General features: G+C 55.1%; 2 protein-coding genes across 13 annotated transcripts in view; both read left to right on the forward strand.

Annotated features, from left to right (window-relative positions):
- Window positions 1-421: 421 nt before the first annotated feature.
- Window positions 422-19390, forward strand: RAB5B (RAB5B, member RAS oncogene family). Its single transcript, XM_037883846.2, has 6 exons — window positions 422-612; window positions 11559-11835; window positions 13519-13670; window positions 13876-13998; window positions 14702-14795; window positions 15835-19390. Exons 2-6 carry the CDS (start codon window positions 11673-11675, stop codon window positions 15948-15950), a joined length of 648 nt encoding a protein of 215 aa, XP_037739774.1. The 5' UTR covers window positions 422-612; window positions 11559-11672; the 3' UTR covers window positions 15951-19390.
- Window positions 19391-19688: 298 nt separating this feature from the next.
- Window positions 19689-26761, forward strand: part of IKZF4 (IKAROS family zinc finger 4) — a 71464-nt gene continuing 64391 nt past the window's right edge. For 2 of the 12 annotated variants that reach the window (XM_037884192.2, XM_043532573.1), the window contains exons 1-2: window positions 24518-24792; window positions 25856-25922. In XM_037884192.2, coding sequence (XP_037740120.2) covers window positions 24699-24792; window positions 25856-25922 — 161 coding nt within the window. In that variant the 5' untranslated portion in view covers window positions 24518-24698. Of the gene's footprint in view, window positions 20132-23903; window positions 24042-24514; window positions 24793-25059; window positions 25274-25855; window positions 25923-26365; window positions 26682-26761 lie in introns of those variants that run through there. The other 10 variants (XM_043532576.1, XM_043532577.1, XM_043532571.1 and 7 more) reach the window with 10 other exon arrangements.

The following is a 26761-nucleotide window of genomic DNA, read 5'->3' on the forward strand; positions in this document are numbered from 1 at the left end:
GGCCCGTCTCTGATTGGCCAGCGGGGAGGCGGGCCGTCCTTTGCTTGGACAGAATAGGGAGGGTGAGACGCCTTCGGTCGCTTGTCAATCATCGCGTTCTGGTCTCAGATTGGTAAAGCTGGAGGCTGTCTGCCCTGTGATTGGAAAGAGGGGACAGAATTCCTGATTCTGATTGGACAGCGGAGCTCGAGGGTCCCGCCCCTTTAGGTCACCTTATTTGTTGTTGCTGCAGCCCCCGGAACAACTGCTGTTTCATTGGCTTCAGAGTCCGTCAGTTAACATAAGATCCACCCTGTCATGACGTTTTTCCATTTTATTGGTCTGTTACCCCCATGCTGTCCCAGTTGTCATTGGCCAAATTTTGCGCCCGTCCGGCCACTTCTGAGCTCTTATTGGTGAATCGAATTGGGGGGCCCGGCGATGCGTTTTCCGGAGCGGCAATTGGGCGAGACGGCTGGCAGGGGCGGGTCCGCTCGCCAGGTGCCCGGCACGGATTGGCGCGGCCGCCGCTTAACCCCGCCCACCAGCGGCAGGTTTGGTTGAGAGCAGCTGTTTGTGTGTTCGACACTTTAGGGGCCGAGACGGGGGGAGCCGGAGCCGGAGCCGCCTCAGGTACCGGGGAGCGGGGGCGGGGCGCGGCCGGGGCCCCGGGTGGGGGCCTAGGGGGCGGAGGGAAGAGTTGGGAGGGGCCGGACCCCGGGGGGGCCCCTCGGGTGGTTGGGGGCTGGGCGCGGGGGGGCCCGGCCCGTGGGGAGGGGCTGGGCTGGTGTCTGGGACCCTGAGCCCTGGGGGGGGGGGCAGGGGGCGGAGTCTGGGGGGCAGGGGGCGGAGCCCGGGGCTGGGCTGGGGGTGGCTGCCCTGGGGGGAGGGGCTGGGCAGGCTGGAAGGAAGGGGGGAGACTTGGGTCTCTCTGGGGGTAGCGAAGGACTCGGGGGGGCCCAGGGTAGTGGGATGGATGGGGCTTGGCAGCAGGTAGGGCTGCCCCATTGCGGGGAGGGGAGATCAGGGTGTGTCTTCCTGTAGGATGGCAAAGGGGCTGTGTATCCCCCCCCCCCCCCGCCACCCCGTGCCCCCGCCCCAGAATTTGGGGTTCTTGAGGTCCCAGCAAGCTCTTTGGGCCTGCTCTGCCCCCCCACCCCCCCAGTTGTGCTCTGTCTGCCTAGGTGAGGGTACAGAGACTCCTTTCTGTTTCCCCGTCCCCCTTTGCACACCGCTTCGCTCGAGGCCCGAATGCACCTGTCCCCAGTGCTGGGGCCTGAGTTCATTCTTGGTCCTCACACCTGCCCAGGTTACTAATGTGCCTTTTCCATAGTGAGGGACAATACAGCACAGATGCTCGCCCCTCTCCCTCCTCCTGCTCCTGGTCAGCCCACCAAACACACCAGCAGCTTATACCTGTTAACAGTAGGGACACCTGGGGTTGGAAAACACCACCTCATTGCGTTTCTGTTCTTGTGAGCAGACCTGTGCAAGTGGAACCACCTAGTGTATAATTAACATCTAGGGCTGGTCTGTCGATTCAGCCTCCAACGTGCTCCTGGCTGGGCACTGCTGGTGGTTCCACTAATCCTTGTTGTTAGCTCCTGGATAGTATGAAGACGGGCATATTAGAAATTCATGGATAGACTCCCACAGCCCTGAGGTGCTTCTAATCTTTGTCTTCCAATTTAACTCCATTAAAAATGCATTGGAACAGGAGATCTTCCCAGAGGGACAAAGTGGAAAAGTGATAAATATTTCTTTTATTGGAGAGAGCAAAAAGGGACTCTGCCTTCTAAATAGGGGCAGCTGGGAAGATGGGATAACCTGGTGTACCATCAATTATCAGGTTTGTCTCACGGGTCGTTCCTACCGGGGGCTGATTGCCAGACTCTACCTGGGAATATGGGTTAGTCTCTCAGCTGGAATCCTATGGCTGTCTCCAAACATAAGTAGAGGCTACAGTGATGGGCACGTTAGAATGCAATATGTGCTGGAATGTTTATTTTCAGGGCACTAGTGCCTCAAGGGCTCGTGGTATTTAGGTTAGTTCTTTTCCCTTCTGGGATGGCCGCAGTGCTGTCAGCTCGTGTTAAATTTTCTATGTTGAATCGGATACTTTATTATTTGCATGTCAATTAAGGAAAGGAGGAAGTGAATCATGGAAGTTCAGAGATTGGGGAGGCCTCGTAGATCATCCAGTCCCCGCTATATTAGTGTGTAATTGCTACCTACAGTCTTGTCTCTTGTATCCGGTCTAGTTTTAAATCTCCTGCAATAATGGTGCTTTCACCAGTTCTCTCTGGGGATATGTCTACACTGCAATGTCAGTCCAGGGCTAGTAGAACTCGAATTAGCAGACCCTGGGATTGTTAACCTAAGGTTTGAGCGTCTACATGCATTTTTAACTCCAGGTTAGGAACTGTAGAATGCTGGGACTCCAGTGTCTACATTTCATCTTGCAGGCCCACGTTCAACCACCTGTATCTCAGACTTCCTAGCACCCTCCCAAAGTGTGGCTGCTCTAGCCCTTTTTTTTGTGGTGCAGTGTGGAAAACTTGACTGTCCAGAGGACAAGAAAGTCAGCCCATGGGATTGTGGAATACTTCTGGTGGACTCCCATGGTACATCTACATTTTGATAAAATATCCATGGCATGAGAGGATGGTCTCAGCTCCAGCCTGAATGTCTACACTGCAGTTTTTAGCCCAGGAACCTGAGTCAGCTGACCTGGGCTTTGAGGCTCAGTGCTGTGGGTTTTAGTATCAGCGTAGACATACCCTCAGAGCACAAGTCCAGTGGGGCGGGGCTGCATCTACACTGCAAAGCAATAGGGCTTGAACCCTGGGTCTGGGCTTGACTCAGCCTTGGACCCTCTGCCCCTGTGGGATCCTGGGACCCCGGGTTAGCACCATTTGTGTGTAGACAGAAGGGGGGTTAGGCTTGAGCCTGAGTTCAAACCCTGGTCTTAAATTGCAGTGTGGGCTTACCCTGAGAACTATTTCATCCTTTAGCAGATCTCTGCTCTTGGGAAGCTTTTCCTGACATTCGGGCTGAGCTTGCCTCCCCTTAATCTTGTCCCATTATTCCTTGCCATTGGCCCAACCATTTTCATTCTCCTTGCTTACAGAGTAATAAAGCAGTGATGTGAACAACTTCCTCTAAGCGTGATGGAGGGGAGGAAGCGGATCTCCTGCTCTCACAATGGTTAAGCGGGTTCACTCCTCCCAGTGCTGAAATCCTTAAGGGTCGCAGCTGTGTTGTACTCTCTCGAACCCTACCCTGACTTTTCCCCTAGTCTTCAACTCAATCTCAGAAATATTTTCTGTGTTCTTTAAGTGGCTTCACATATGCAATGCTTTCCTCCCTGCTTATTAATGTTTGATGACTGGCCTAGCACCCATATGAACTTTCCTAACTTCTTATGGAGGGAAAGGAAGAGACGCTGCATTGTTAATAGCTAGAGCAAGGGACTGGGAGCTTGGACTCCTGGGTGCCCCTGCCAGCTTTGCCACAGCTTCACTGTGTGAGTGGGGAAATGGAGGGTACATAGAGGGGAAGTGACTTTTAACCTCCTTTGGGTGTCAGGATCTATTAAACATGCCATGTGACTGCTGATCACCTCCCCATGCTTGCCTAGAACGTGGCTGTGTTGTTATTAGCCCTTTAGCAATGTTAGTGGCCAGACCAGTGTGGCAAGGAGAGCTAACTCTCAAGTCCCTCCTTGTATTTATATCAATACATGCTCTTGCTAGAGTCAACTTGTGGGACCATTATTGCCTCTGTTCAGATGCATGGGGGAGCATGGCAGGGAATATCCTGGCCTATCTTGGGGGGGGAACCCTGCCTTCCAGGTGCTTCTTGTGTGTCTAATTTCCAAAGTTTACTATAAGCTCAGCACAAGAGCTTTCCATGCTGCGGGCAACATGCTCACCCCTCTTTCCGCCTGCCTGTGTCTGACAGTAAATCCCTGTTTTATTTTACACTTGCAACAAGTGGTTGCGATCGAAGGATAATCAGACAGACTCTGGCAGGGTCATAGAGACAAGTGACAGCTTTGTTGTGGGCGTGCTTAATAACCCGGTGTCCCTTAGTCTTCCAGCAATGCCATGAAAGCTTACCATGCAAACGCTCAACTGATGTCTGGAGAGCTAATGCTTGCCCTGGGTGCAAAGTTTTATTAAGTCTTCCAAAATTCTAGTTGATCCTTCCGCAGATCACTACATCGCCCAATGCCGGCTGAAAACAAGCTTTAATTGAACAGAGTTGCTATATTGTGCTGGTTAATTCCATCCATGTATCGCTTCCTTCCACTGGATGGAATCAAAACTGCTCACCTGTGTTAGATAGGCCTTGTATTGCTAAGGGAGATTCTACTTTTTCCCCCCTCAACTGAAATGGACGTATGTTTTGGAGCAGGAGAGGCTGGGTCCTGTCTCTGCGGCTCCTCAAGTTCTGTGTGAGTGTCGCATTAATTTGGGGACAGCAGGGCATTCCTGGGTGACTGCAGTTGTTGTACCGGATATTCCTAATCTGTCTAGTAGAAAGAAGACTGGTGGCCCTTGATCCACCGGATATCCATATTGTGAGTCAATGAGCATTACCTCTTTAATGGTCAGTGGTGTGGAGTGACTTCACACGTAAATACCCTGGAGACAGAGGTGCTAATTATCCCAGCGGGTGACTCTTCAAGCTTTGTTTGGTGACTGTAATTGGAACCGAGCTGGGTAGAGGTGGCCGGACTGCAGCGTAGTTCAGGATCCAGGATACGTATTGAGGAAAGAACCAGAGGCAGGAATGTCCGCGTTTTAATGGCGGCTATGACACAGGACTCTTAGTTTCAAACCCCCATGTAGACAAGACCCTCCATCACCTGTTGCAAGTGGCTCTGGGCTTAGTTCTCAACAGTAAACTGGAGGGGAGGATTCTTGTCTCTTTCCTGTGGATGCTGAGGATAAACTAGTGTGTAAAGCACTTTGAAGACTAGAAAGGCTGTGTAGGTAGATGTCTCTTGTCTGAACAGTGGGTATGCCTGGGCCCCTGTTGAGAAGTCTCATACCTGGATGGGGAAAATGGTGGATCCATTGCAACCTTATTAATAAACGGAACAAGCTCGCTGGGAGCTGTATCAGGCTGTGCTCCTGTTATCCTGTATCTGACGGTGTGTCACCAGGGCTCTTCAGGAACATAGAATATCAGGGTTGGAAGGGACCTGAGGAGGTCATCTAGTCCAACCCCCTGCTCAAAGCAACTAAATCATCCCAGCCAGGGCTTTGTCAAGCCAGGCCTTAAAAACCTCTAAGAAAGGAGATTCTACCACCTCCCTAGGGAACCCAGTCCAATGCTCAAAGAGTCTCAAAACATCTCAGAGAGTCCAGAGCAGTGGCTCCCTTGTAATATGCTCTCATCTTCTCATTCCTGTGAGGAACCCGATCCTGCAGCCCTTGCCCCGGCAGAATGCCCACTGAAGGGAATGGGGTTCCACACTACTTGGGTGTGCACCGGGGTCGGATCTGTAACTCCTGCATTTCAGGCTTTCAAATACGGGGTGGTCAGGGTAGGATCCAGTTCGTTGCATCCTCTTCACTGTCTGGCTAGGTAATAAAGCGGGGTGGGGAGAGAGGGCTGATGGCAGATTTAACCCATGCGTGTGGTTTTGATGGCAGTGGCTTATGTTGTATGTGATTAAGACATAGGAAAAGTAACATTGGCAACAGGAAAGCAGTTAACCCAGACAGGCTGTTGCAACTTCAACTCCTGGGGGTATCTCCTGAACAGGCCTTTCCCTGAAACAAAGTTCTGCTATTAACACTCTTAATGACTGAATTGCAATGGATCGCATTCATCCCTGCCGCAGCCCCACTGAAGTCCAGTGCAGTGAAACTGGGGATGATCTGATCCAAGGGTGGATATCTAGCTAGCTCCCTACGCCACGTATTCGTCCTTTCAGTGCCGGTAGTAGGGGGCAGGGAATCGGTAAGGAACGGGCTGTGCGGATCTCTTTCCCAGTTCTTTCACCCTGAACTTGCTCAGTGCATCAGAGCCAGCTGTTGAGCCCTGCTCTGCTTCTCAGGGTAATGAAATGGTCAGCCAAACTGACTCCTGAATCTCTAATGTTGGCAGTGGAGATGTCCGAGCACAGCGTGACTTGTCGGCTGCCAGGCTGAAGCTTGTCAGCTGCCTGTTGTTAAAACACCTTTATTGTAACTTGTGCAAGCTAAGGGTTGTGATGTGTATGTCACTGATGCAGAGTAAAATGGGGCTCCAAGGGGGTCCTCAATTTCTGGTCTAGCTGTTGGATGCTTTCTGGAAATGTTTTGCTTTGGTTGGTAAAAAAACTTTCTGGACGGTAATTGTGGTTCCAACAGATGTTTAATATTAACGCAGATATAAAATTACTCTGAAAATGTCCAGAGGATGCTACGGCAGGTTACACGGATTTACTGAAAGATCTGAAGAGCTAATGGACTGAGGGCTTTGACCTGCTAGGGGTCGGATACCTCATTCTAGTTATTTCAGGTAGTCAATGAAAGAGAGCCAAATTTGGACAGTAGCCTTTTAAAGAAAAGTATCTATATAATCTATAGCAGTGGTTCTCAGCCAGGGGTCTGGGGCCCCCTTGGGGTGTGTGACCAGGTTTCAGGGGGTCTGCCAAGCATGACTGGCATTAGACTCACTAGGGCCCAGGCCGGAAAGCCAAAGTCCTGCCACGTGGGACTGCACCCTGGGGTCCCGAACCACACCAGCTTCAGCCCCAGTCCTGGGTGAAGCCTGAGCAACATAGCTCTGCCGTGTCTCTTCTGGTGTGGGGCTCCAGACAATTGTCCTCCTGGCTTTTATATGCAGAAAAACAGATGTGGTGGCACAGCTGGGCCAGGGAGGTTTTTATAGCATTGGGGGGGGGGGTGAGAACCCCTGATCTGTAGGCGCCCCCTTGCTTCAGAGGAGGGCTCTTCCGATTTAATTTCTTTGAGTTAAATTCATTCTTGATATTGGTGGAAGCTTCTGTTGCGATGGAGCTCTGTGTTTAGCGAATATGAGTGGACGGCTGGATCAACTACTCTGATCGCGTTCGGGCTGAGTTCCTGGAGCTTTCTTGGGATCGTAGTAATGTGTGTTACAGCGGTGGCTAGGGACCATCCAAGAACAGGACCTCACAGTTGGGCACAGAGTAGACAGTCCCTGCTCCTAAGAGCTGAGTCTAAAGAGTGGCTGTAGCACTTGTATTCAGCGTCCCATCTCCATGCCAATCGCTGGTCTCTGGACACCAGCAGTACAAGAGGATTTGACTTTTCTGGGAACCTCGAGGAGCTGTGTTGGTTTGTCTGCTCTTGTGACGTGTTTACGCATGAGTGTGCACACCTCACTTTCAAACACCATGAAGAAGCTTGGTCTTGTCGTGGGAGGGAAACCCAAGTAACAGAAGAAGCTCTTAGGAGCTCTTGTGCGAAATAGCATGCAGGTTGAATGTTCTTATGCCTGACACACGGCTCTGCCAGAGTCGCTTTATGGCCGTGGCAAGCTTTCCCTTCCTCCTCCCTGAAATGGGGGTGCTACTCCCTGGGGTATGGGAAGGCTTAATTCAGCTAGGTTTGTAAGGTGCTTTGAGATCCTTGGCTTGGAAGGCCCTGTCTGAGTGCAGAGAATTGTTGAGAGATGACCATTTTATCTGGTACCAATTTATTAGGCACTTAGGTGACCTGAGCTGCAGTGAGGATGTGGGTAACTTGGCTTGTGTCCGCATCTTTATGCTGTAGAAGAATCTGAAAAGTGTCTTTGTTACTTTCCTGTCCACCCCCCCTGGAAACCTGTGGTGACTTGGGGAACAAATGAAATGAGCACATCACCAGGAAGCAGAAGCTGCAGCAGTTGCGGAGAAGAGATTTGTCAGAATGGTTACAGCATCTTCTCACCTGCTCCCCAATACTGAACACCTGCTCAGGGGAGAGAACACTTTTGTTCAGACTGAACAATTAAGGTGCGAGAGCTCGGACCTCCAGCATAGAGGGAAGGTCAGACAAGGTTCCTGATTTCTGCGGAAGCCTTCAAAGGCAAAGCTGTTTTAAAAAACCCAAACAAACCACCTTTGCAGGTCGCCTTTAAGGGTCTGTGGTGACTGGCTTTGCAGTGAGGTGGTACTGTTGTCAAATCCTGGCTGTTGCTCTGAAATGTCCTTCGTGTTTAGCCTCTTGTGACTTGCTGAAGCCAGCATACAAAGTGTTGTAACTATCCAGTGATTGGCAGGTTGAGAGAGAGGGTGGGGTGACCAGCAATTCACCCTCTGGGACAAGCAATAGGAATGTCTTCAGTTGGAGAAGCCCAGTATTCTTATTCTTCCAAGGGCCGAACTTCCGAAAGAGATCGGCTCGCGATGGGAGGCGCTGAGGACTTTCATCTCTGGCCCTAATTGTAGTTGCTTAACCGTCATATTGCTCCCTCTGTATCTAACTCTCCCTATCTGTGTCTGGCCTAATTTGAAGCTCTGCCCCGGTGCCGCAAAGCAGAGAGTGGCTTCTAAGCATCGGAACACTCTGGCTTGTGCCAGCTTCCCCAGAATCACGCAGGACTCTCCCCAGGAAACTCTCATAGGATGCTGACGAGGTCATTGCTTAATCATTCCTCTCTCACATATTTAACAAAACAAGGTCCTCGAAGCGGAAGGAAGCGTTTCCCTGTCTTTAGCCAGCTCAGCTCCAGGAAAGCTGGACGTGCAGTACTTGGGTTGCTACCAGACAGCTTTGGCCATTATGGGCTTTGAAACCTTTTCCCGTTGTCCTTGGATTCTTGCTTTTTGAACAATAAAATGGTGACTGTCCCTCTTCCTTGGTGGGACTGGGAAGTATTGGGCTGCCCAGCCTTCTATTTGTACAAATCACAGCGGTTACAGTGAGCATTTCCTGTCAGGTTTTGGCCTTTAGTCTGCTTGTCTCAAAGCAGATGGGGAACGGGAAATGGCCAGGCTTTTCCTGGCTGCTCGCTGATAAGTCTTCAGATGACCCTTGTTTTCTTGTATACTTGGCCATGTTAATGCTAACAAATCTTTGCTCCAGGGTCTGCCCTATAACACATCAGTCTTGGATCCGATCTCTCACCTCAAGGCCTGGAAGCCCTTCCTTTAGGGTTTGAGCTCAGAAGGAAAGGCCTGAGACACTGAAAAATGGCTAGTGATTTTTTGGGTGTCTGATTTAAGAGGATTCAAGGGGACCTGAGCGCACAGCCTCTGATTCAGGTCTCTTGAAGGTGTCTCAGATTTGATAGCCACAATCAGGACTTCTGGAAAAATCTTGGCCCAGTTGCCTGCATTTGAGAAACCCGTCTGTCCTTAGCTCGAAGGTCACCAGTGCTGGCTATGGAATCCAGAAATGGGCTTCGGAGAGTAGGTAGGCAAACCAACCGCCATGTGCTTTGCTAAATTCCCCCGACTCATCGCTGGGGGTGAGAATCCACTGGAATAAAGGGCTAAGCTGTGCCTCACAATTTAATCAGTTAAATGGTGAAATAAACAGACTCTGAAGTTTAATGCCGTTTTCTTCCATTGCTCCCGATATCTTTTTGGCAGTTACTAATGTCCTAACGCAGATGTAGAGCTATTTGAATTAACGCAGGTCAGCATCCGTTGTTTTCTAAGGGGATTCTAATAAAGAAGCATCGCTAGCATGCATGTGTTTTGAGGTCTTAAAATGCATTTCACATCAGATCGAAGGAACCCTTTCTCGCAGTCTCCTCGTGCATTGCACAAAGGATTTAGCTGAAGGCCTGGTCTACGCTGCCGGGGGGAGGGGGATTGATCTAAGATACGTCAACTTCAGCTACGCTATTCTCGTAGCTGAAGTCGACGTATCTTAGATCGACTTAGAATCACTTACTTCACGTCCTTGCGGCGCGGGATCGACGGCCGCGCCTCCCTGTCAACTCCACTTCCGCCTCTTGCTGTGGGTGTTCCAGAGTCGACGGCAGAGCGATCGGGGATCAATTTATCACGTCTACACTAGACACGATAAATCGATCCCCGATAGATGGATCACTATCCGGCGGGTAGTGTAGACGTGGCTGAAGTCCTGAGAGACCTTAGAGACATACTTCAGAGTCGCAGCCGTGTTAGTCTGTATTCGCAAAAAGAAAAGGAGGACTTGTGGCATCTAGTCTCTAAGGTGCCACACGTCCTCCTTTTCTTCTTAGGGACACACACGCTCAGCCACTGGCAGACCCGAGGTGTTGGCTACACACAAACTGGAACCAAAACAAGAGTCTGTAGTTCACACCTCTGTGATGCAGATTGTGTCCTATTTCAATTAAAATCTATTCCAGTTATATCCCTACCTGGTTAACCCCCCTCCACCCACCACTTGAAATAGGATCCTCTGTTGTTGACTGTACACGTACCACTTTTGCCAAACTAGTGCACACCTTTTGGATGCTTCAGGTTTCAGAGCGGCTTATTTAGATCTTGTTTAAACCTGTTCCTAGTTGACTTCACATAAACTGCAGTCAGTTGTTCACACAGCCTCTGGCAGTGGTCTAACTAAACGGGGTTAGACTGGTTTAAGTTAAACCAGCACAACTCTGGGTGTAGACAGCCTTCTGTCTCACCACGTCGTCTTCTTGAGAACTCCCAGCAGTACGGTCTTTTCACCCATTGCCTGGGTTGGGGGAGAACTTCTTTTGGCCATGGGTAGTGGCTATCTGAAACTGACCAGGATTGCATCAGTTTCACTCTGCTGCAAGAGCTGGTAACTGAGCTTTTTCACAGGGAAGGCTTTAAAATTTGGCGGGGTGGTTAACTGGGCAGGAAGTGTGGTCTACCCATAGCCCTTGTGTGGTGGCAGTGTGCCTGTACTGCTCATGTGAGTGGGGATCTCAAAATACATAAACAAAAATTGACTCGACTGTCCCTCACTTAGGAATTTCCCTTCAGAAGGGCAGCGATGAAATAGGTCAGTCCCTCCGTCCTGCCCCCAGGGAGCCGGGGCAGGGAGGGGAGATGAGCAGATGTGGAATTTCAGGCCATTTGCAGTAAACAGAACAGATGCATTCAGGCTGCAAATGGGGCCTGAGCTTGTTGGGGATAACAGAGTTCTTGAATCCTCCTGCCCCTTCCTAGAACAGGTCAGAGGCTCTGCCCTGGCCCTTGGTACCACCTGGTGCAATGCGCGTTCCTATCCAGGAGCTGTTTGCTACGTCTCCAGGAATGCAAGTGAGACATCTGCTAGGATTGCTGACTCACTCACTCAGTTGTAAGGATCCGGCTTTTTCTTTCCCTCCTTGGCCCGATTTCTGCTTGTCAGCTTGCTCCTTTTTTAAAGCTTACCTGCCAGTGAGGCTCGGGCATCTCTCTACCTTAATGTATGGGAGAATCGGAGCTCTTGGCAGGAAAGGGAGCGTGTCCTAGTAGGTGCAGTAGGCAAGTCGGACTCCCGGATTCTATTCCTTGCTCACCCTGGTGTGTGGTATGCAAGGCGGTTACTGATCCATAAATCCAACGGAGTTAACGTCCGAGACCAAAAAACTCGGAGCCCTTCAAACTCTGTAGTGTTGTATCTGTGCCATGTGCTAATTCGTCTCTCCCTCTTGTGTTTCAGGAGAGTTGAGCCTCTAGGATACTGTTCCTTGGCTCAGAACCAAGCCAAGAGCTGGTCAGTGGCACGAAGGTTCTCCGATCCGCTGGGGCGCAGGCTGTGACCGGAATCCAGGCCATGACCAGCAGAGGAGCTGCCAGGCCGAATGGTCAGTCCCAAGCTAGTAAAATCTGTCAGTTTAAGCTAGTGCTGCTGGGCGAGTCCGCGGTGGGGAAGTCCAGTCTGGTGCTGCGCTTCGTCAAGGGTCAGTTCCACGAATACCAGGAGAGCACCATCGGGGGTAAGTGCTGTGCGAGAGCGTGGGGGTGTGTATCGGGGGGGTAGATGCAGACTTCCCCACAGTCCTCTGGAGCTCCTGGCTTCCCTCGCTCCCCACCTGATTAGGGCCCAGCTGCCCTTGGTTGGCCATTGCAGACCCTGCCTTATCACTGTGAGCAGCCCAAGGCCTGTCGTGTCTTCAGAGGGGCCCAAGTGAGTAGCAGGGCGAGGCACAGTGCTAGTTGGCCTAATGAATCCATGCTCCTTCCAGAACTGCCTGCAGCCTCTCTGTATGTACAAGGATGTAGCTGTGACTTGCTGACGCACCTGAAAGAATCCCATAGTGCGTGTGAAGATAGTACGGCCAATTCTCAGACCACGGCTGAGACAAGATAGCACAATGCATCTTGGATTAATAGGTGGCATGTCTGTATAATGGGCAGTGAGCCAGTGTTGGCCAATGGCTAGAGAACTGAAGCAGGAGTTGAGACCTGAGTTCTGTTTGTGTGCGTGCGTCACTACCCCCTCTGTAAAGTGGGGACCACCCTGACCCACCTTTCATTGCGAGCTTGGAGACTTGCAGTAGGGGAGGGCTGAGGAAGCACTGAGTGATCGCGGGGTGAATCCCCCTGGAGACGTGTTCCTGACTCCTTCGGGGCCCAGCGGTGGTTTGACACCCGGGTTGCTCGCCACCTGCGTGCTCAGTCTTGGCTCCTATAGAGCCTTTTTAATGTGTTTTTTGCCTTCTCTCAGCCTGTCTCCGCCCTAGCTTGGGGGGACCGATAGTGCGCTCACGTGGCCAGACAAATCCATAGACATCAGTTTACGTGTGGAACTGGGAGCCAGGACTCCTGGGCTCTGCTGCGGGCAAACACCACCCCGGTGTGTCTGTTTCCCTCCCTTTGCAAGGGGGACTTAAGGGTCAGTTAGGTTTGACAGTCACGTGGAAACCCTTTTTATTGAGGGGGAGGGGGGCGCTGCATGTCACCAATACTCTGGCCCCAAGAGCTACGGGGAATGGAACCAGGCTCCTGAAGGCTTGTGTCTTCGAAAGGCGCTAGGGCTCCCAACTTAACACCAAAGGGTGCTGTGCTCCTCTGAAAACCAAGCCCCTTTTAACATGATTGCTAGTCCCTCTTGAAAATGTAGGTCACAGTATCCTGCTCTGGCTTGTGTTGCGTCCCGCACGACAGCATTGGGATGTGCCAACCTGCCTGGGCACAGACACTGTTCCTGTTTGTATCCCCCACGTATGACGGATCGGGAGACACTAGTGTCTGTCAAACTCCTTAATGCAGCCACAAACCCCCTGCTCCTTCCTGAACACAGGACTGGTTCTCGATTGCAGATGCCATGTGAGCCGTCTCTTTGATCTCCGCATAAGCGTGCAGCTGGCTCACAGCAGCTGGGTTTCAGCAATAGGGGGTGAATGTTAGTGTCCAAACTTGAAATGATTAACCTGTTCCTGTGTGAACGATGCCTAGAGAGCAGCATGCTCCAAGGTCCTAGATTCGGAGTCAGGAGACCTGGCTTTGCCAACGACCTGCTGTGTCCCCTTGGGTGAGTCACTTCCCCTCTTGGGCTTTGCCTGTCAATCTACTTAGATTGACAGCTCTCCAGGATAGGGCCTCTCTTGCGGTATGCACAGAACCCAGCGCAACGGGCTGAGTGCTACTGGTACCACTGTCTCCTTTCCTCTCAACAGCGGCGTTTCTCACACAGTCCGTCTGCCTGGATGACACCACAGTCAAGTTTGAGATCTGGGACACAGCTGGCCAGGAGAGATATCACAGTCTGGCCCCAATGTACTACCGGGGGGCACAAGCTGCCATTGTGGTCTATGACATCACCAACCAGGTACATTTGGAGTTCTCCCTTAGCTTTCCTGGTGCCGGGGGGAATAGGGGGGGCACGGAATTGTCCCACTCTAGGAGGAAGGATGGTCTCAGGGTTAAGGCAAGGAGCTGGGAAACCTGGGTTCTGTTTCTAGCTTGGCTGCTCACCGCCCAGAGTCTGGCAGGTCACTGACTTTACGCTGTCCTCTCTCGCCTTTCTCTTCCAGGAAACGTTTGCCCGAGCGAAGACATGGGTGAAAGAGCTGCAGCGGCAAGCCAGCCCCAGCATCGTCATAGCCTTAGCGGGCAACAAGGCTGATCTCGCCAACAAGCGCATGGTAGAATATGAAGTGAGTAGCTGGGGTTTGTGGACTTGGCTAAGGCTTCCCAGCCCCCCGAGTTCTGCCCCTGGCCTTTGAAAGCCTCTTGGCATCTAGCTGCAGCAGCCTGGGAGTCTCTGCTCTGGCCAGGGGCTGGCCAGCAGGCAGCTTTTGGGTCCGTTGGGCACATGCTGTCAGGTACTCCCAGTGGCAGTGAGAATCTGAGTGTGGTGGCTGCACTAGGAAGGGGAAATCTAATCCGCACAGGAGCGGGGGTGTCTGCAGCAGCGTCTCTGCCCACAGTAAACAATCCTTGCCGTGTCAGCAGCCCCTCTGAGCGGCACGGGGCGTTCTCCACCCTGCCCTGCGAGGTGGATCACTGCTCCCGTCTCGCTGGCGGGAATCCATTCCCACTGCTCAAAGGGCAGCTGGCTAGGCCTGTCAGCACAGCCGAGCCCCTGCAAAGCGCTGAGCAGCGTAGTCTCTGCAGCAGCCTCTCAAAGCCTCTGATAGAGCAGCGTTTGCTGCTTCCCGCCTCCAGTCCATTGTGGTTAATGGTCCATCTCTGGAGCTGCTGGCTTGGCTGCATAGCAGAGGATCTTGGCCTCTTCTGTAGAGGCGGGACTGTCAGTGCCTGTAAAAGGGCCTCGTCGGTGGGTCTGGCCGCCACTCACCCTTCCCACGCCCTTCAGGCAGGAACCCCCCGGAACAGTGGTACTTATATCTGTTACAGGAGGCACAAGCCTACGCAGATGACAACAGCCTATTGTTCATGGAGACGTCGGCCAAGACAGCGATGAATGTTAACGATCTCTTCCTGGCAATCGGTAAGGTGTGGGTGCTGCATGGCATCTGCCCCAGGGCAGTAGACAGGCCGAAGGTGCCCCTGGCCTGCTGCAGATCCACCAGGCTTCTGTGTTGAGAGCTCTGCACCAGGTGGCTGCGGGAGGCAGTTCCCACCTGAACTCTGTACAGACGCTGATTCATGCAGCCAGTGTGGAGGGCTGGAGCCCCATGGGGATCCCCCCTTCCTGTCCTGCTCCAGGACATAACATGATTCCTGAGGCATTTCTGGGGGGGAGGAGCTTACCGCTGAATATTCAGTAGGGAAGCAAGCTGTGATTTGTCGTCAGGCTCTGGTGCGGGGTCAACGTGGAGGTTCCATGCTGAAGCAGCATTAGCCTTGGAAGACTCGGAGGGGACCAGGGACAAAGATCTCCCTTGGGGAAGTGCCAGGCTAGCCTTTGCAGTTACGGATTACGCTGCTGGGTCTTTGCCCTCAGACAGCTTCCACATCCCTGCTTGGTCACGGAGCCGGCTGAAACCGTGGCTCCTTCTCGCATCTCCAGGGCTGCCTCATTTCTGATTTTCTTAGCACCTTCGTCTTTAGTGCCTTCAAATCCACCTGGGCAAACAAAAGCCCTGGGAGCTGCCACTTGTGCAGAATCTGCATCGCCTGGGACGTTTCCAAATCTCCGCGTCCACTAAAGGCCTGGGAGCTCGGCTGGCTCCTTCTGGCCTGGGTGGAGCCAGTAATGGTCGGTTGTGCAGCAGGACCTGCGCGTGAGCTTTGAGGGGAGCGGGAGCGACTCCAGCCAGCTCTCCTGGTGCTGGCTCGCTCTGGAGGGCCGTGGGGGACGCAGCAGGACAGGAGCCGGGTTCCCCCGAGAGCAGAGTGGTGCTGGGGGCAGCTGGGAGGTGGCTCTGAAATCCAGACCGGAGTCTCAGAAATGGGCCATCTGAGAACCGGCCCGGGCAGAAGGTGGTCAGCGGCGTTGTTGTGGCCCAAGGGGCTGGGAGGGGAGCGGTTGCTGTTACTGCTCCCCTCCGTCGGCCTCGCTCACTCTCCCCTCTCCCCCCCTCCAGCCAAGAAGCTGCCAAAGAGCGAGCCCCAGAGCACGAGTGGCGTGGCGGGAAGGAGCCGAGGCGTGGACCTCCACGAGCAGAGCCAGCAGAACAAGAGCCAGTGTTGTAGCAACTGAAGGGTGGCTTTCGCGCCAGAGGCCGACGCGAGAGGAAGAGCTAAGATACAACCTCCATTCCCACCCCCGCCCACCACACTTCACCTCCCCTAACACCGGCGCACCGACACCCGTCTGAACCGAATCCCTCCTGATGCCTCTAACTGCACTTTTTAATGCTTCAGAGCCACCGCCAGCCGCCTGTCCCCGACTCCAGTGACCGTGGAACTAGATCGACCGGGGACCTAACTTCCAAAACCAAACTCTTCGCTTTGTATTACAGGTGCAAATGGCTACCTAATTCTGATTGATTCCTCCCTCCCCGCACCCCCTCTGTGTTCTCGGTCCTGTAACACCTGTCCTCTTCTACCCGTCCCCCCTTTATTTAATGCTGGGGGGAGGGGCCCAAAGGAGGTGGAAACTTAACCCTTGTAGGTTTATTTCATGAAGAATAAGTTGAATGGGGACCTACAGAAAACGCTGTTTCTGAGGGTGTCTTGTGGGTTTTCTCTTTAATTTTTCTCCTGTTTTTTCATCTGTTTCAATGTTTGGGGGATGGGGGGAAGCTGCAGTGTCCTTAATTTCTTCCTGGGTGGCCTTTCCGGCAAGGGAGCGGAAGTGGTGGGGAACGGGGGGAAGTGAGGGGTGGAATCCTGTGCTCCAGAATCAGGCCTCCTGCTGGCTAGCATGGATCGCTGTGAAGCGAACACAGACAATGACTCTTCCGTGCTGCGGAGTCTCAGCAGCATGAATAGAATCATGAACTACATTCCCGTAATCCCCCTGATCTTGGTAACGCCAGGCCAGTGCACCCAGTGTCAGCTGGTGGATGGATTCTACAGCTGTGTGGCAGATGGTATCATTAATACTGACTTGGGTGGGGGTGTAAAACCCCAAAGTTTCCGCTGCGCCCAGTATCTTGCAGTGATACGCCCCTCAAGAGCTCCTGGCCTCTCGGAGCTGTTGGTTTATTCTTCCCCCATCACCAGCCGCGCAAATTCTCTGGTTTGCACTTTAATCTCCAGTCTGTCCAGTTGAGCTAATCTTGTCTTGGGCCACGTTCAGTTTAAGCTAGCTGGAGGGCTCCGGTGGGGGGGGGGGGGGTCACCGCACTGATTTCTGCTGCTCCCTCTGCTAAGAGGGACCCACCAAAGGTTTTATTCTCTGGGCTCCAGTCCGCTCCTGTGTTGTGTAAGCTGCAGAGCTCCACGCTATGTGCAGGGAAACTGGGCTCGCTTTGTCTGTTACACTTCAGTCCCAAGTGACTAGCAAGGATCACTTCAGAATGGGGGGGTCATAAAATAGTCCCAGAGCAGGGGTGTCCCCTCTTTGTCTGTAGGAGGGGGTGGGGTGGTGAACGTGCTGAGCAGCAAACCTAGGGAGCTCCAGGAGGGACATGGGGCTGGGAGTTGGTGTTAGAGAAGATGAGGCCATGCAAAGGCAGAGGACCTGCCTTCCTGGTCCTGGGAATGGCAGCTGTGTACTTCCCCTTCCCTGTACCCCTGTCCAGCTCAGCATGTGTGGATCCGCTCCCTTGCCTTTCTAGCATGGGCTGGAACTTGGGTGAGGTGGGGAGGGCGGATGATGCAAGGAGAGTCTCCTCCTCCCTCTGGGACACTGGCGAGGGCTCAGCTCCTCCCCATGGAAGGGGAACACGCTGGTTACCTGGAGCTGCCTGTCAGTTTCCCTCTGCAGGTTCTCCTGGCATCAAAGCACAGTCCAGTCTGCCTCCTCTCCGGGCGCTGAGGAGAGGGGTGTCACTGCTCCCAGGGAGGGTCTGTCGCGCCTCACACCCACACCTGCCCCAGCTGGTTACATTGGCAGGTCACAGGCCCCCAGCCTGGCTGCACACACTCCCTGTCTGTGTAATGTCACAAAGTCCGCTCCACCGCTGAGGGCCCCTTGGAAATACAAGCTCTCACGTGCAAAGTAGCCGCGTGTTTTATTTTGGCTGTAAATAGCGCTTGGTTCTGTTGGGCTGTATGGGAAGCCCCCGGGGTAGTCCTGGAACAGCTGATCCCAGGGCATCAGAGCAGCACCCCCGTAGCTTTGTTAATGATGGAGCTGCTCATAGCGGGAACCTCCTGTTACAGGGGTTGCCTGTTCGGACAGTCTTCCCTGGGGCTTAATGTACTGTAGCAGGTTCCAAACCGGACAGCAAAACGGTCCTGGTGCCCTGCCCAGCTACAGGGGGAAACCAGGGCACGGAGTCTCTTGCCTCTGGCTCCGAGCTGCCCTGAGTCGCCTGTGGGTGTGCCGAGGATCCTTGACGCACCGTTACTGCGGGCGCTAGCTGGCGGCTTTCCTTTGGTGCCTTGGAGGCTGACAGGGCCAGAGGCTTAGCTTTGCCTCTTGTGGGAGTCTCCCAGAGCAGGGGCAAAGGGAATCTTGCACATCCCCCTGCACCTGTTCTCTGGATAAACTGCCCCCAGTGCTTTCAGTCCTGGCCCCGTCTGCCGGCTCAGTCGAATGCTGAGAATCGGCCGGCCCCTCCGCACGGCTGCTGCACTGGCTGCCCCGGGGAGAGCCTGCGAGGGAGCTCGTGCCTTGCTCAGGGTTCCCAGGCTGAGATGAGGATGTCGCCCTGTGTGTTTATTGGGGGTGTGTGTGTGCGGGGGGTAGCTTTGAAGGGGGTTCTCTCCAAGGGGGAGAGGTGATGCCCTCCCCCAGCACTAGCCAAACTGGAGCCCCAGCATCTTGCAGGAAGCAGGCTCCTGTCCTCCTCTCATTTCGTATTGTCTAGTCAAGCGGAGTTGAAGCAGGGGAAGCACCAGCACCAGGCCCAGCCCAGGCCGCATGGGCGATCGATTAGGAAGTGGCTGGGAGGCTGAGCTAGCCTTTACCATCACCCCTCGCTGATGTGATGCTGTGCGTGGGGGGCCCTTTCTTGCGGCCAGGAGACCTTCGGGAGGGCTGAAGCGTGGCATGGCCTCGTGGGTATTCGGTTCTTTTCTCCTCCAGTCCCTGCAGTGACATGACACGTAACTTCCCCCTGCCACTAACACAAGGGCGTTGTTGGAGATTTCAGGCTGCACTTCTAACGTACACGGGGGGCTTTGTCCTTGCTGGAAAGACTCTGCTCGGTGGAAAGACTCTGCTTACCTGTCCGACAGCCAGTGCTCTTCGTGCAGCATCCACCCTGCCGGCAAAGCTGGAACGCACAGAGCCTGTGTCCAGAGTCCTCTACGTTCCCCAGTGTCCATAACCCTCTTACGGGAGTGTGTGTTTTCTGGCTAAATCCCTGGACCAAATTGGGGCACTGCAGCTTTTGAAACCCCCCCTCCTGCCCCCCTAATCCCGCTTGCCTTTTTTTTTTTTTTTTCTGATCAGTTGTTTTTGCTTTGAGAGAGCTCCTACATCGCATTTAAAATAACAATCATGGTAACAGAATTTAACGGCTGATTTACCAATGTATTTAATGTCAGAAAAAAATCCGTGTATTAAATGAAGCTGCTGTTTTATTGTGTCTGGAGCTAGCTGGGGGGGTATGGAGGGTTGGCTTCTCCATCACGGAGAGAACCTGCTCCCCTCCTGGCTCCTGTGGGGTCAGATCGGGGAGCAAAGGAATTGTTTCTGAACCCGCAGCCAGCCGGGCAGTAGACTTGTGAAAATCTACTGCCTCTCAGCCCCATCCACAGACCCCAGGGACCAAAGTGGGGGAACAGCTGAGATTTTAACTCACCTGTGCTGGACCTCCCCTTCACGCCCGCAGGGTCTGTGCTCGTGACCAGCCATTGAGGCAAACCGGAATGATCCTGGGTACCCCGAAGGCCTGTGCGCCCAGCTCCCCCAGCCCAGGCCGGGCTCTGATCCTGGGGTACTGAGCACAGCGGGGTGCAGATCCCCTACAGCTCTTGCAGAGCTGCTCTCTCTCCCAGCCCTCTCAGGAGGAGGGTGCCTGGAGCACAAGGCCGTAGTTGGGGGCTTAGGCTTGTCCTTTGCCTGGCTGGTCAGCAGAGGGTGCAGTTGAGCAGCCTGTAAGCCAAAGCTCATGACTGGCAGGGCCTGGCCTGGCACCAGCTTAGGGGTGTCACCGGATTTATCAAGGTGCCTGTTGGAGGGGGTTGAGTGTCACATGCCCCCCCCTCCCCCCCGCTCCCAAACAGGGCCAGCCTGAGCCCAGCTCCCCAGCACCCACCTGCACTTGCTTTGATGTGAATTCCTGGGCTGGGGCAGACTCCCACCATGCCCAGCGAGCACAGGTGGGTTGCCCCCCTCTGGGGGGTGATAGACCAGGGGTTTGAGTCAGGCCACCTGATGCCCCCACTGAGGGGGCGTGACTGGCAGGAAACCACCTCTAGCCTGCAGCCAGGTCGGGCTACGGACGTGCTTCTCGGGAGCTGAGAGACGCAAGTTGAAGGCCCAAGTGGATGGGACTGGGTGTCTGTCTGATGGGCACCAGCTGCTTCAGGCTCCAGGTGGTCAAGTGGCCTGAGCAGCCTCTTTCCTCGGCTCTAGCAGTCTCTGTTCCTAACGCCTCTTCCCTGAGGGTGGCCAGCAGGAGCCGGGAGTGTGAATGCACGGCACAGCGGGGCTGCCTCTCTGCCCCTTCCTGCTAAAAGCTGGGCTGATGTCACCATCCACAGGTGCAGAGTTAAATCAACAAGTGACAGGAGGGGTCAGGTTGGGTCCTAGGCGAAGGCGAGGGAGACTGTGATTTCTCTGCGGCTGGGGCGAGTCCAGGTCGGAAGCGGGGGGAAGTCCTGTGTGTCCATGGGCTGGCCTGAGGCTGGTTCAGCCCAGTTCCTACTGGGCGTGATTCGTACCAAGTGGCCTCCTGCCTGGCAGCCTAAGCACTGGCCTTAAGGGCTCGTGTCATAAATAGACAGCTAAGGGTAGCATAAAATTCCTCTTTACCTGCAAGGGGTTCAGAAGCTCAAATAACCTGGTTGGCACCTGACCAAAGGAACCAATGCGGACAAAAGATACTTTCAAATCTGCATCAGAGGGGAGCCGTGTTAGCCCGGATCTGGAAAAGCGGCCAAGAGTCCTGTAAGAAGAACAGGAGGACTTGCGGCACCTTAGAGACTAACCCATTTATTTGAGCATAAGCTTTCATGAGCATCTGATGAAGTGAGGTTATGCCCAAATAAATGGGTTAGTCTCTCAGGCGCCGCAAGTCCTCCTGTTCTTTTTACGGATACAGACCAACACGGCTGCTCCTCGGAGACACGAGTCCTGTGGCACCTTAGAGACGAACAGGCGTATTGGAGCATGAGCTTTGGTTGGCTGCATGGGGGCGGGGAGAGGCTTTGGTTTGGGTTCTGTGTTTCTGTGTGTGTTCGCTCTTGGGATTAAGCGGGACTGGACATCAGTCCATGTCCTCCAAACCCTTCTGAGCCAGTCTCTCCTATTACAGAAATTGTAAGTACAGCAAGGCAAGGGAGATTAGTTTATCTTTGTTTTCACAGCTTGTGAATTTTCCCTTTGCTGGAGGGAGGTTTATCCCTGTTTTGTTGTAACTTTGAAGCTAAGGCTCGGAGGGGTTCCTCTGTGTTTTGTGCATCTTTTGTTACCCTGTAAAGTTCTCTTCCAACCTGACTTTACAGAGGGGATTTTTACCTTTTTCTTTTCTTTTTTTTGTTTTTTGTTTTTAAATAAAATTCTTCTTTTAAGAATGGATTGATTTTTTTTTCTTTTTTTTTTTTTTTTCTTTTCAGTGTCCAAAGATCCAGGGGTTTGGGTCTGTGTTCACTTTGTAACCAATTGGTTAGGATATTATTCTCCAGCTTCCCCAGGAAAGGGGGTGAAGGGGCTTGGGGGGATATTTTGGGGGAACAGGAACTCCAAGTGGTCCTTTCCCTGATTCTTTGTCTAAATCACTTGGTGGTGGCAGCGTACTGTTCAAGGGCAAGGTGGAATTTGTGCCTTGGGAAAGTTTTTCAGCTAAGCGGGTAAAAATAAGCTTAGGGGGTCTTGCAGGCAGGTCCCCACATCTGTACCCCAGAGTGGGGAAGGAACCCTGACAGCTCGTCCTGGGCAGGGGCTGAGATGCACTGTGGGGCAAGCCCCTGGCGCTACCTGAGGGCAGAGCACCTCTCCCCTGTTCATCATGAACACTTCTGCCTGGCTGGCTCTCCCGAGGCTGATGCCAGGAGGGAGGGGCTGGTTCCAGGCCAAGTGTTTGCGGTCCCAGCGTGGGGAGGGGGCAGGGGGAGGTGCAATGGCTTTGTGCACGCTCCCCAGCGTGGTAATGAGCATAGGCCCCGGTCTGCCCCCTCAGAAGGGGCTGAGGTGTGGTACACTTGGCATTTGACAAACTGGGCAAGGTGGCACCTTGCTGCTCTTCTCTTCCTGCGTGTGCCAGGGGCGGGGGAGTTTGGAGAACAGGGGGGAGGTGCTCCTTCCCAGCTGTCAGCCGTGCTGGTCCGCAGATAAACGTTATCTTGGGCAGTGTGTGCTGGCCAAGGCTGGGCCCTGCCTAGATCTTGGGCAGGGTGAGGGATCCGCAGAAGGCTAGTTCTGCTCAATGGCCTGTTGCTGGCCCTATGCAGCTACCTGCTTCCCCCCACTTCCCCATGGATTAAGACTTTCCTCTGGCTGCAGAAGCCATTCATAGGGAGGGCTGAGCTGCCTTGGTGTGTGGGCCCGCGGGGGAGGTTCCCAGGGCACGAGCTGTCTGGTTGTAGGGTAGCTGCACCCCTCCACACACGTACGGCTGGGTCTGAGAGGGGGAATTGCTGCCCCTTGCCAGCTTCCGAGTGGGTTCCTGGGTGTGAATTGGGCTGGCAGGGGTATGGCCCTGGGAGAGATGGCTGATGGAGTCTTGCACTGAAAGGTCATGGGTTCAAAGTCAGCTGCTGGGGGCGCTTGCCAGAATTTGCTCCTGTTTCGTATCCGAGTGGGTCTGTCTCTGGTTTCCAGGGGTTGTGTCTACGCAGCAAAATGTGTCCCTACAACTGGCACTAACGAGCACCCCTCCCCTCCCCACACCCCACCTCTGCTAAGGCTGCAGAGGGCCGCAGACCTAGCTCCCTCCAGTGCCACCCCTCACCTCGGCTTGCTCTGGAGCGAATTCAGGATCGCGGGACGGAGTCTCACTTACTCTGGTTTTGCGCTTGGGACCGGGGGACAAGGGTAGATTTTTGCCACCTTTGCACTTCTGGTCTGGAGCTGTACGGGGACTGGGCTGGTTCCCAGTGGAAGTTAGAGCAGTCTCAGGGCTGCTCTAACGTACCGAGCTGGGACATGCAGAACAGCTATAGGGTGGAGCCCACTCTTCCTCCCTTGGTCTGCCGCTTAGCAGCCAGGGCTACTGTAGAGCCTTTCTACAAGCTCTATGCCTGTGACCGAACCCCCCGGCCCCCCTCCAGGGCAGGGGCAGGGGCTGTGAGTTCCTTGGGGCTGTTGGAGTGGTGGCCCAGGACCTTAGCCCAGGGCAAACTCCTGCGTTCAATTCACAGTCACGAGCAGCCCCCGGGGCTGGGAGCGGTGGGCGGATTAGGCTGTAGGTTAAGGTAAGTGGCTGTGTATTTCGTGGTGGAAAGATGGTACCCCCCGTACTTTGGCCTCCGCTCCCTCCTGTAGCCATGAGCCCCGGGCTGCGGCCAGGGGCGAGGAACCGTGTGTAATTTACGGCACTGCCCCAGCCCGGGCTGGGAGCCAGAGCTGCACCCTGGTCCTAGCGCGGCCGGGCCGGGCCTTACCCCGTAAATCGCTGTACCTGGCGCCTGGGTTTTGCCCTGGTGCCCCAATGAGCTGTGGGGAGGGGTCCCGGGTGAGTTTGCAGGTGCCCTGACGAGCCCCCCTGCACCCCCAAATCCCACCCTCCCTCACTGCAGCCACGTCACCCCCGGGCGCCGGGGATCAGGGCGACTGGCCCCAGGGCTGGAGCCCGCCCTCGCCTCCTGCGTGGGAACCAGCAGGCACGTGCTGCTCCTGGGGCAGGCCCCGCCCCCCGCGGCTGCCTCCCCTTCTGCTCCCCCAGCGGCTGCGCGCGGCCTCTGGCCCTTTAAATCGCCGCTTCCCCGCCCCAGGGGGCGGGGTTCGGCTCCGCCCCTGACGTCACTCCCCGAGGACACGCCCGTCCCCGGCCTTAAAGGCGCAGGCTCAGGGCAGGAAGCTGGTTACGGGGCGCGGTGACGTTTCTTCCCCCGCGCGCCGTGGTCATAGGTGGGTGACGGGGGTGCGCTGGGGGCGCGTGGAGGGTTCTGGGGGGGGGGCTGCCCTGGGGGCTGTGGGGTGTATGGAGGGTTGCCCTGGGGGCAGGGCGCTCTGTGGGGTGCATGGAGGGTTGCAGTGGGGGGTGCCCTGTGGGGTGTATGGAGGGTTGCAGTGGAGGGTGCCCTGGGGGCAGTGGGGTGTATGGAGGGTTGCATTGGGGGCAGGGTGTTCTGTGGGGGGTTGCCCTGGGGGCAGGGCGCTCTGTGGGGTGCATGGAGGGTTGCAGTGGGGGGTGCCCTGGGGGCTGTAGGGTGCGTGGGGGGTTGCCCTGGGGGGCAGGGCGCTCTGTGGGGTGCGTGGGGGGTTGCCCTGGGGGGCAGGGCGCTCTGTGGGGTGCGTGGGGGGCTGCCTGGGGACAGGGCGCTCTGTGGGGTGCGTGGGGGGTTGCCCTGGGGGGCAGGGCGCTCTGTGGGGGGGACTGGCTGGGGGCGGTGTTCTGGGACTCCATGGTGCTCTGGCCGTACATTGCTCCTTGCCCGGTGGGCGCTAAGGAGCATTTGGGGGCAGAGTCCGCACATTGTTCCCCTCTCCCACCTGTTCTGGGCTCCCCCTGGCAGGGTCTGGATAGGGATTTACACCCCATGTTGGGCCTCCCCTTCTTTCTCCATGTGCAGTGCCCAGTTGTATGGGGAGCCTGGTCCCCAAGTGTTTGGGGGGGCTGCAGGAGGTGGCAGAAACACCCCCCAGCTGGCTGATGGGGGTAGGTGTGTTTGTGGGGATGGTTCTGGGAGGGGGTGACTGTGTGTGGCCTGGGGCAGATGGAGTAAGACGTTCTTTCTGGGCTGATCTGGTCCAAATTCCCCTGTGCTCCTGTTCCCTCCTCCCCCAGCCTGGGGCAGCCTGGCCCCCACGTCCTGGGAGCTGATTTGCATTTGGTGACTCTCTAGCGGTTATTTTCCCTGCGGGCCAAGCTTTCTCTGACTCTGGCCGACCCAAGCACCCGGCTGCTGCCCGGTTTCTCTTTCAGTTCGTAGATCCGATGCAAAGAAATCTCAGTGATTAGATCCCAATGGGCCGGGGCGGCTGCATCCAGGAGTTTGGGCAGGTTCCTAAGTCAGCTGAATCCCGTGGTGCCGGATGCCCAGAACTGGGTGTTGACGTGTCCACCTGCCTCATCCCAACAAAGATCCCGTGCGTTCGCCCCCTGGGAGCTGTTTGAACACGAGGTTAGGGGCTGGGGGGGGTTTAAATCCGGACACGCAGTTGATCTGGGCTGTGCTGTGGCCCCTACCCTGGGGGTTTAGAATGGAAGGAAGAGATCCTGCTGGGGAATCCCTCCGGGAAAACGAGGCCTGAACGCTCCAGGGAAACACGGCCTGAGAGGCTGGCGCTGGCAGGGCCGAAGCCAGGAACTCTGCCAAGCTGGAGCAGGGCTCGGCTGCCCATTCCAGCCGCTGGCTCAATGTCCCGCCTTCCTGAATGGCGGTTCGGCTTTGCGGACAGCTTCTCCGGTGGGGGCGGGAGGATCGGCCAAGCCAGCCGCGTCCTGCCCCGATCCCTTTGCTGACTGATCTGGGAACTGTGACTCGGACATGGATCCTGGCGGCTGGTCTCCGGTTTGAGCTGGGACCCCCCCAGCGGAGGTGTGCTCATTGCTGTGGGATCTGGGATACCTGCCCTGGGAGGAGGAAGCTGCTGCGTGTGTCGTCCCCCTCGTCGTCGTCCCCCCCAGGACTGTTCCTGCCTTGCTTGTTTGGGCGTCTCGGGGGTTCGTGGGTTGCAGGCGAGGTCATTTATCTCTTGTTCTTTCGCTCCCTGCACAGGTCCAGCAGAGATGCTGCTGCTCAGACCCATCATGAGAGGACCCTGGGGCCTCCAGAGAATGCCTAGGTATGAGAGGCATTACAGCTCCCCTGCTGCTCCAGCCCTGGGCCCCCCAACATCGCTCCGCTGGTGAACCTCGATCCTGCCCTGAAGCCCCCTGCTAGCCCAGTTCCCTGCCTCCCACAGCTCTGCCGGTGCCCCTCGCTCCCCAGCCCCCTGCTATTCCAGCTCTGGGCTCCCCCCCAGCCCTGCCAGGCCCCTCCCTCTGCAAGCACAGCCCCTGCTAGCGCAGCCCTGGGCTCCCCTGCAGCTCCGCTGGTGAACCTCAGTCCTGACCTGCAGCCCCTAGGATCACAAAGGGAAAAGCAGGGGAGGGAACTGGAGTGAATTTCCTTTGGGATTCTCTTTAGGGCAGCTGCCGCTTTGACACCTTGCCAGGATTTTGCAAAATCACCCAGGGGCTTTAATCAGATCTGGGTTCTAATCTAATCTCTGCGGTCCCCCTGCAGACAGTTCTCAGCCCCAGGGGAGCCCGAGCCAGAGAGCAGGAGTGTTTTATCTGGTATGGCTCTATGGCTGGTAATTTTGTCAGACCTGTGGGGGAGGAACACTGGGTTAATGTTCCACCGGGTTCTGGACTGGGAAGGAGTCCATGGACCAGCTGTCGAAAGCGGCTCTCAAAGGAACAGCTCACGCCAGAGGGAGCCCGGTGGCTGGAGGCTGAAATGCAGCCACCTCTGGGGTGGCAAGCGGCAGCTGCTTAACAGCCGCACAGCAATGGTCGCCTAGCAAAGGCGAACAGGACTCCCAGGTCTGGCAGGTATTATTTTAGAGAGGCAGAATGTAATTAGCTGGGTTGGAAGTGGGCCAGAAACGTGGGGAAGGGGGAGAGCACCCCTTGCTGA

The sequence above is a fragment of the Chelonia mydas genome, chromosome 20 (genome assembly GCF_015237465.2).
Source record: "Chelonia mydas isolate rCheMyd1 chromosome 20, rCheMyd1.pri.v2, whole genome shotgun sequence".
NCBI lineage: Eukaryota > Metazoa > Chordata > Testudines > Cheloniidae > Chelonia > Chelonia mydas.

Coding starts and splice junctions, on each gene's coding strand:
- RAB5B (XM_037883846.2), top strand. CDS start 11,673: ATGACCAGCAGAGGAGCTGCCAGGCCGAATGGTCAGTCCCAAGCTAGT. Junction 11,836..13,518: donor CCAGGAGAGCACCATCGGGG/GTAAGTGCTGTG, acceptor TCCTCTCAACAG/CGGCGTTTCTCACACAGTCC. Junction 13,671..13,875: donor TCTATGACATCACCAACCAG/GTACATTTGGAG, acceptor TTTCTCTTCCAG/GAAACGTTTGCCCGAGCGAA.